The 9843-nt window shown below is 49.4% G+C and overlaps 2 protein-coding genes across 2 annotated transcripts; both read right to left on the reverse strand.

The window, feature by feature from the left end:
- Positions 1-89: 89 nt before the first annotated feature.
- LOC136500292 (uncharacterized) lies at positions 90-1103 on the reverse strand. Its single transcript, XM_066495640.1, has 3 exons — positions 627-1103; positions 302-514; positions 90-215 (listed from the first exon to the last, which is right to left on the reverse strand). Exons 1-3 carry the CDS (start codon positions 765-767, stop codon positions 90-92), a joined length of 480 nt encoding a protein of 159 aa, XP_066351737.1. The 5' UTR covers positions 768-1103.
- A 591-nt stretch (positions 1104-1694) lies between these two features.
- On the reverse strand, positions 1695-8541 carry LOC136500822 (uncharacterized). Its single transcript, XM_066496272.1, has 6 exons — positions 7995-8541; positions 7653-7871; positions 5333-5428; positions 4879-5024; positions 4545-4767; positions 1695-2262 (listed from the first exon to the last, which is right to left on the reverse strand). Exons 1-6 carry the CDS (start codon positions 8139-8141, stop codon positions 2071-2073), a joined length of 1023 nt encoding a protein of 340 aa, XP_066352369.1. The 5' UTR covers positions 8142-8541; the 3' UTR covers positions 1695-2070.
- Positions 8542-9843: the final 1302 nt, after the last annotated feature.

Here is a 9843-nt window from a genome sequence, read left to right on the forward strand (position 1 = left end):
CAAAATTTATTATAAAAATATATTCTATAACTAATCTAACGGTAATTATTTTATATCGTAAATGATAGTATTTTTTTATATAAATTTAGTTAAAGTTTAAATTGTTTGACTTCCTGAAAAATGAGAATTGCATTATTTCCTAAACAAGTGTGGAGGGAGTAATGTAGATCAACAACTTTGGGAGAATCCACGCAAGGCATATCACAATAGGTAAACTGGAAATTTGGAACAATATCATGAGAGTATGAAGCAAGGATGGTTTTCCTTTTTTTTTCAATTATTGCATAAAAAATTGTCTCACCTGATGCAAGACCTTGACGCCGGCGCGGTGCGCCTCTTGGACCCACTCCCTGGGGAACTCACCACAGTAGACCTGCAGCACGGCAAGCTTCTCCTCTAGCACGACCCTCAGGTCCTCCTCGTACAGGAACGGGAGCACGATAGCCGCCCCGAACGGCCTGGACGTCAGGCCCCTCGTCTTCCGTATCAGCTCCCTCACGTAATCCGGCGCCGGCTGCAGTGCAGTCAGCAGCGTAGCCAGCCAGTGATCAGCTGAGATACAGTAATTAACAGAGGAAACATAATATAAAACTGAAGAGAAGAAGAGGAAGGTGTGGTGCGGGTACGAAGTCGGGGAGGCGGATAAGGCCGATGGCACCGGCGTTGGCGACGGCGGCGGCGAGCTCGGGGCCAGAGATGTTGGGGCCCAGCGGCGCCTGCACGATGGCGTAGTCGAAGCCCAGGATGCCCCTCCACCCGGACCCCATCTAGTAGTAGTACTGTAGTTCTAGTTCAGAGCTCACAGCTGCGAGCTGCCGGTTCTCTGGTGGCGCGGCAAGTCTGCTGCGTGCGGATACGAGGCCGCGCGATGATTGGATGCGGCGGCAACGCGAGTGGTTGGGGATGGGGAGGACCAGGGTTGGTGGCGAGGCGCGGTCGGCGCTGTAGCTCCCCAGGCTACGACGGCGAGCTGCCGAGCTGCGCGGCGACGGAAGCCGTCCACGGCGCTTCTAGGCGCGTCCGCCAAAAGGGTCCGACTCTGCAAATCCACAAGAGTCTCTGCGACCTGTTTGGCATGGCTGCTTTCGAGAGGCTCCTCTGAGGAGCCGGAACCGTTTTGGAGGAGCCATAATTTGTAGTTCCTTCAAAATGGCTCCGACTCCTCTGTTTTTTACTGAAAAACGGCTCTTCCAACAAAATGTTTGGTAAGGCTCCTCTTCAGCTACAGCTCTGACTCCTCCAAAACGGCTCCGACTCCTTCGGAGGAGCCATGCCAAACAGGTCAGAGTATATGCTATGCTACTCCAGCTGTTCGCTGGGCTATCAATTGCCAAATTACTCAGTGATATTTGTGACCATTGTCTTGATTATTCTAAAAAAAATGACCCATGTCAGAGTTTATAGTTCCTACTGCCCATTTGGAAAACTTAATGACGGACATTGCAATGTTGTCCAAAGTAAGGTTAGCTTACACGAGGAGCCTACCCCACCCCTCCCCCCCCCCCCCCCCCCCCCCCCCCCCCCAGCCAGGATCTCGCTCACATTATTGGCGTTGCCCTCAGAATTTGAACCATCACACCAACTGACCACCGCATACGTTTCTCAGCTCTGTGGATTGAGCAAAATCATACGGAAAGCCGGAAAGGAGACAAAATAGAGTATATCTCTTTAGGTTTTGTAGGTCACGTAGCAACAATGCAATAGGGCAGAGGCCCTTCAGGGTTATGTGAAGACGCTCCAAAAATATTACAGGTAGTATTCCATGACATGGCCCGTTCGGCTTACCACATATTAGGTTTGTTGACTCCTTTTTTCAGCTGAAATGGTATTTTTCTCTCACAATAATTCAGTCAGAACAGTGTTAGCCAAAATTCTATCAGCCAAACGGGGCCTATAGCAGCATAAAATTTTGGTAGACTGAATACCTTTGGTAGTCTCGTTTATTTTCACCAGCTTTTTACTTACAAATAGCACAAGAAACAAACCTTGGTACTCCCAATTATTCTTATTGGCGACTACTCACAAATACTTGATACTTCACACGTTCTAACTTGCAGTTCAGGAAGGATTTTACTGGTAACCAGAAAGCTTTTCTCTAATAACTTCCTTTGCTTCAGCGACCAGACTTTTGACAACTTCAGAAGTTGGTATGATCTCCGTGATTAGCCCAACACCCTGACCTGCATACATGGCCATGATGTCGATATCTCCTGTTGTCGTGGCGTTTGGAACAGTACCGGCTAACCGACAAATATCCTTGTGCTGTGGTCAGGAATTGTTGGTCAGTTGTGTATTTCCTAGTTTCAGATGCACAAGTACAGAGTATGCAATTGAAGTTGCAACAAGTGATACACTGAACTTTTCATTAAAAAAAAGTGATACACTGAACTACAGTACTGAGATCCATCATCTACAAACTGCATAATATATCAATGTTTGTGTCGGGGACCAATACTAGGGTACCCAAACAGGAGGAGTTAATAACCATCAACATTGATACATCCGAGCAGTCAAGAGCGCGACTACAGCTCCAACCGACCCCTAGGTGCGCAAGCTCCGCCTTGCCCGACCTCTGAGGGCTGGTTCCGTCTCGCCCGGCCTCTGGGGGAGGACTCCGCCTCACCGACCCCGAGGCCATGGGCTCCGCCTCGCCCGACGTCTGGGGGAGGACTCCACCTCGCCCGACCCCAAGGCTGCGGGCTCCGCCTCATTCGACCCTTGGGTCTGCGCTCCGCCTCGCCCGGCCTCTAGAGGAGGACTCCGCCTCGTCCGACCCCGAGGCCGCAGGCTCCGCCTCGCCCGACCCTTGGGTCTGCGCTCCGCTTCGCCCGACCTCTTGGGGCGGGCTCCGCCTCGCCCGACACCGAGGTTGCGGGCTTCGCCTCGCCCGACCTCTGAGGGCTGGTTCCGCCTCGCCTGACCCCGAGGCCGCAGGCTCCGCCTCGCTCGGCCTCAGGGGGGGACTCCGCCTCGACCGACCCCGAGGCCGGGGGATCCGTCTCGCTCGATGGAGACCCATACCACCGCCAACCACTCCAGGTCCAAGCGAATGGGCCCGGGTCAAATCTCTGACACCAGGGAGGTGACCGGCACGCTCTGATATAACCCGTGTCCGTGACGGGCCATGGGGATTCACATCAGGAACAGCGTCGGGCGTATCGGTGTTGTTCTGCCTAACCCTCGTACGGGCACTGACATGGGCGTCAGTTCACCACGACGTCCGTCAAGACGGAGTGGAGCGCCACGACCGGGAGACGACGCCTGCGCATGGCGCCAGTGACGGACAGGGCCGCGACGTGGAGCTATCCCTGTTGACGTCTACAAGGTCGGCGGGACTCGCGTGAAAGAAAAGGACCCGGCGATCCTGGAGGAATTCCTCTCCTTCTCATTCTCCTCTTTTTCCCTCGACTGTAACCCGTGCTTTCCCTTGGCCTATAAAAGGGAAAGCAGGGCGTCCCATGAAAAGGGCCGGAACTCGAATCGATCGCATCGGAACACATCACACCGATTCGGACTCGAACCGAGACCTGTCACTCTCTCGACCGTTTGTAAACCCTACTACGAACTTTCAGTGCTAGTAACACGAGCAGCAGCAACGAACTGGACGTAGGGACATTCTGCCCGAACCAGTATAAACCTCGTGTCCTCTTAGCACACCATCCGGGCTAGACGCGCAATATTAGAAATTTACTAGCCGGTGGCAACTCGAAACATCGACAGTTGGCCTTCCTTTGAACAAAACAATCTGTGGTTAAAAGAAAGGCAGATATACTAATTACTATGAGCCAACTATTAGTTGAAAGAATGGCGAATGTCCGAGCTGAGATACTGCAAATCCAGATCGAGTAGGTTATCAGGTCTGACCACCAATGATGCAACTGAGTGCTGACATAGACCTCAATAATCATTGCATGTTCTACACTATAATCTACTATTTTGTTTGAAGGCAAGCAACTATTAGCCACCCGCCCGCCCTCCACTGTCCTGAGGTGAATTTAGCAGAATGATGGCGATTCCTCCCAAATCATAGCATAACTAGAAGAACCATTTTCAGATGCATGATAACAACTAAGTAGGATTCCATAAACTAGGGTAGCCATTTCAAATTGGTTGCCTGAGTTTCAAAGCCACAGTTCTTTATATTGGATGCAAAAGTGAACAGTTATATACTGCTGCTTTGTGCTTCTGGCCTCTGAACTGGAGCAAACTCTTTTTTGCCAAGTGTTATACTGTTTTATTTAACCTTTGGCATGCTGAATTTCATATCCTTTTTGTATGATTGTATCAAGCAGACAACCTAGAGTTACGGGTCAAACAATTCATGGTTACAACTATATATGGCTCACATTTCTTTTTTGCAACTAGATTACTAAGGGTCTAACGCTGTGTGTTCCAGTTCTTTAATATTTAAGCCTGCAAATAAATGAAATAATTTCTGCAGCTGTCTAGAACAAGTGAACAGAAAAGACACGAAAAATGGATGCAACTGCTAAATTCAGAATGTGTGACCAAATTCAAGGCATATAAAATATCCAAATACATACCACGCCATGGATGATAGAGTGGCCTATGATGGGTTGATTTTCCTCTGTTTCCTCATCTGGGAAATTATTCTTCCACTCAGCATAGAAGGGTGTTTCCAGGACACGTTGTGGAGCATCAGGCCATCTAGCACGTCCTAATATATTTGTGTAGTCTGTGTGACTCATCTCGATTAGCTTTTGCTTATAAATAGGATGTGCAAAGCTTTCCTCGGTAGCAACAAACCTGAATGTTCAAGAACCGATGTAATGTAAGCATAAGAAATTAAGATTATGCAAACTATAATGAAAAGGTTCTGTTTTGGTATATCCTCAGTAAAAGAGACCGAGATAATACCTAGTTCCTAAACAAACAGCTTGGGCACCAAGTGCCAATGCGGCAACATAGCCACGTCCGTCTACAATTCCCCCAGCGGCGATAACTGGAATGCCCGAATCTGAAACAAGATCTACTACTCTTGGCAACAGCGGAAACAGTCCTTCCTGTTTTTCCAAATAGAAGCTGATTGAGAGAACATTCAAGAAAAAAGACAATTAAAAGGACACAAGCTATAAATGCATGCTATGCTTTTAGAGATAAGAAGATACAGGGGCCCTAAGCTAGGAAGTTGAATCAAGCCCTGCATATAGCATTTTTACTCTAATCTGCATAGTGGCAGCAAAATGCAGCTCTGCATTCCACAGGATGGTGAAGATTCTAAATGCACAAATGACTGCATAAGCAGATGGGTGGTGAAAGGTTGTCCAACAGTGTTAAAACAAAGCAGAAACCAGAAACCAGCTGGAATTACCTGACCAATTACATGACCCCCTGCTTCACGCCCCTGAACAATGATTCCATCTACACCAGCTTCTTTAGCTTTAGCTGCCTCCTCAAGGCTGCCGACCTGTTCAGATATCACCCCAAAGTCTAAAATCATGAAACCATCAATCACAACAATGTCAATAAATTAACAAACTGGAGTTCTCATATCAGCATGAACAGGCAGTATTCACTTCAGTGGACTCAACCAAAAAACAAGTGTTACTGCCCACCGACAAAATTTTCCCTCCCAAAATTTGGCACAGCCTTTTCTTCTAATTGTCAAATTGGTTGCCCAATGTTGGCACATTTCTGGCAAGAAAATGAAGTATGAAATAAACAGGAAGAGAAGCTTGCCAAATTTAGACAACTAAGCATTGCAGAGCAGTAATAACGCAATGGATCATCACATCATGTGGTCGTGCCTGCTATTCACCGGATCATTTCCCACTGAGGGTGATGCATCAGGCTGATACTGGCCCCACTTGTATCATCATTTGCACTTTGGCATATTTAACATTTGGTACTGTGTGCTTTGAGGAATGAGTATTATTATTGGACAATCAAATGCACCCCACTCCCACGAATCAAGGCTCCGGCCGTGCTGGCAGACTAACCACAGGCAAACACGATCCTATCTAGTGTTTTTCTAGTCTCTGTCACTCCATCTGGGCATCACACCCTACCACCCATAGTACCATACGAATTCGTAATAAAGAGTTGGAAGTAGAATGCCATAGAGTATGAACTATGAAGTACTATGGATATATTTTTCCCAGTGATGAAATTATCACTAATACTGTGTGAGCAGCTCTCCTGAAGATGTCTCCGCCACCAGTAGCCGGCCCAAGAAGGCAGAAGCCCAGGAGGCCCAACCCTCGGTACTCTGGAGAAGAATGGGCCAAGTGAGTGGCGCTTGCATGCGCGAGCCGGGGCACCCCGCCTCTGTATTCTTAAGGAGATGAGAGAGTAAGAGAGAGGCATCAAATTGTAAACCTGAATCCGTTGTTCTAAACTAAGCACTCGTCCTTCGTCACATGTTCTTCTTCTTCCTCCTGCCGTGCTCTCCAATCCTCTCCCTGATTCCTCCCAATTCCTCTGCTATCTCTCACAAGTGGTATCAGAGACACCGGTCCTCGGCACCGATCGATCGTCTGGAGCACCTTAATCCATCGATTGCTAGAACTCCACTGGATTTGGTTGGTCTAACCCCGAATATGATCTGTGAGCTGCAGTTCAATTTGGGGATTCCGTAATTCCAATCCCGGAGTTGCAATTTGTGGCGTGCGCCACCGATCTGGATCCTGCCTCCCTTTCCACCCACGATCACTACACCCGTCTTCAACGCACCCGTGGTGCCATGGGTCCTGACCAGAAGGCGTTGCTGGTTGAGCTCGACAAGCGCTTTGCCGCCTAGGAGAAGCGGTTCGATGGCCTGGAGCGGAAGCTCGATTCAACAACGGCGTTGTCTTCCACCCGTCCGGATGCCTTGGAGTCTGCAGCCAAGGTGTTCGACGAATGGCGCCCTGGAGTCGACGATGTCATCAATGACCTTCGCATCGAGGTCAACAAGCTCGCAACACTAAAGCTCGAAGTTGGGAAGATCTCCAAGTACATGGAACACTCGATGGTGGACGGCCCATCAGCGACTCCCGGGGTGTTCGCGACCGCACCCGTCACCAAGTCTGCGTCGGCTCCCACGTCGCCATGCGCGTCGATCACGACGCCAAGCCCGTCGTCACTCCGAACTTAAGTCCGCCGGCTTCGACGACTTCCAGGCTGCCCCGCGCCCACCTGCGGGATCTGCAGCCACTCGGCCCAACGGGCACCGCGTCGAAATCGGGAACCGGGAAGGTGAATTCAAAGTGGTCACCACTCTGATTCCACCTCTCGGCAAGGGTACGTTTCCTTGCCATCCTCCTTCCCCTCATCCGTTACCATGTCCTCCACGCCCACCACCACCACATCAACCACAGCCACACCCAGGAGGTCATTACGAGTCAAGCCATCAGGGGGGCTCTGGGGGTGGCCATACCGGCAAGCTTCCCAAGTTTGATTTCCCTCGATTCGAGGGGGATCATCCAAAACTATGGATTAAACAAGCCATCCATTACTTTGAGCTGTATCGTGTCGAGTCCGCTGTGTGGGTTCAGGCTGCCACTATGCATTTCCATGGCAACGCCAAACGTTGGCTGTCTTCGGTGGAAGATCAGCTCGAGGTCATCACTTGGTCTGATTTCTGTTCTCAGTTGCTGTCGCGGCACGGATGATAATAATAACTGGCGCAGCTAACTAGCAATGGCGCGCACCTGATGCAAGACCTTAACTCCAGCGCGATGCGCCTCTTGGACCCTCTCCTTGGGGAAGTCCCCCCAGTAGACCTGCAGCACGGCGAGCTTCTCCTCCAGGACGACCCTGAGGTTCTCCTCGTGCGGGAAGGCCCTGGCCAGCACGATGGCCGCCCCGAACGGCTTGGACGTCAGGCTCCTGGTCTTCCGGATCAGCTCTCTGACATGATCCGGCGCCGGCTGCGGTCAGCAACAAACAACGAAGCGGTTGATCTCAGCTCAGCGAGGACAGCACAGGAAGCAAACTACTGCTAGCAATTAATTAATTAAAGGGTACTGAGACGCAGAGGAGGCGGTACCTACCCAGTCGGGGAGGCGGAGGAGTCCGATGGCGCCGGCGTTGGCGACTGCGGCGACGAGCTCGGCGCCGGAGATGTCGGGGCCGAGCGGCGCCTGCACGATGCCGTAGTCGAAGCCCAGGATGCCCCTCCACCCGGAGGCCATCGCCATCTAGCTCTCCAGAGCACGCAGGCAGAAGCGAACTTCCTTCAACAGTCCACAGCCGGCAGCCGCCGATCCCTCCACGGCAGGAGGTGGGGGAGGGTTTAAAGTAGGCGCGGTGCCGTGGGGGCCCGCCTCGGCGGTAGGTCTGTGTAGCTCGCGGAGCGGACGAGACGGAAGCTGCGCTGCGGAGGTCCGTCCACGCCGCGCGGCGTCAAGGGGGACGTCAAGGCGCCTGCTGCGCGCCGCCGCTTCGGGGGTCACGTGGCGAAATCGAACCAGAACCAGACAGTGTTGGAGTTGGTTTCTGCCTAGACTAGACTGCCATGGAGGATACGGAGCAGTATAGATCAGGATCAGCAGTCCTCTTTCTTCTTCCACAGCAATCACAGCAGAGGTGACTGTGGTGATTGGTCTCCCCACATTCCAGGAGACGGCAGGTCCAGGTCCAGTCTCACTTAGGTACCGTTTAGTTCTACTTCATGTTGCAAAAATTTTCAAGATTCTTTATCACATTAATTTTTTGGACGCATGCATGAAGCATAAAATATAAATAAAAAATAAAACTAATTATACAGTTTCGACGAAATTCACGGGACGAATCTTTTAAGCCTAATTAGACTATGATTGGACACTAATTGACAAATAACAACGAACGTGCTACAGTACTGTTTCGCCAAAAAAATTTGCAAACTAAACAAGGCCTCCGGCTACATTTAGTTCGCGAAATGAAAATTCAACACCAACACATTGCCTGGAATGGGTTGAGTTGAGAGGACATTTGCCTTCTTCGTCCTCCCTCCATCCATGAAAAAATATAATTACGGAATCCGTGCTGATTAAAGTAACTCAAATTTTAATCGAGTTTATAGTTATATTAGCATTAATTTCTCCAAACAAAATTTATTATAAAAATATATTCTATAACTAATCTAACGGTAATTATTTTATATCGTAAATGATAGTATTTTTTTATATAAATTTAGTTAAAGTTTAAATTGTTTGACTTCCTGAAAAATGAGAATTGCATTATTTCCTAAACAAGTGTGGAGGGAGTAATGTAGATCAACAACTTTGGGAGAATCCACGCATTCTGAGCACACCCGCAGCCATACAGCCTGTTCGGATTGTGCTGATACGATCGTATACGATCGTGGATTATTACTGCTGGCTGGTTTGGTGTGCGAGAAAAATATTGTTCGGCTGTAAATTTATGATCGTTTACGACCAAGCGAACAGGCCGATAGTTGTCCGGTTGCTCGTCATGTGACCTTTGTTGTCACGCTGGCGCTGTGGCGCACATTGGTAGGTTGCGTTCTTCTTGCGCCAAGGCATCCGTTCTGTTCATTTTGGCTGGTTTGGCTTATAAGCCATGGCTGAAAATATTGTTGACTGATTTGGTGTGAGAGAAAAATATTGTTCATTAGCTGATAAGTCGTGTCTTATAAGCTAAATACGACCAAGCGAACAGGCTGATCATCGTTACGTCTCAAAATTTTTGCACACACCTCCTTACTCACGCAGCGAAGCGCGTGCACTATGCTAGTCTTACAATGTTAGGATTAGGTGTCAGCCGTGAGAAGAAGGGAGATAATATTGTTCTTTTTTACTTTAGAGCTCAAGATCAGAAAAATCTCAGACGGGTAAAATGTGCTGCAAACCCAATCCACTATATGTTGTGTTGGGCCTTTTTAGGTAGTGTTTGGTTGAG

The sequence above is a fragment of the Miscanthus floridulus genome, chromosome 13, assembly GCF_019320115.1.
Source record: "Miscanthus floridulus cultivar M001 chromosome 13, ASM1932011v1, whole genome shotgun sequence".
NCBI lineage: Eukaryota > Viridiplantae > Streptophyta > Magnoliopsida > Poales > Poaceae > Miscanthus > Miscanthus floridulus.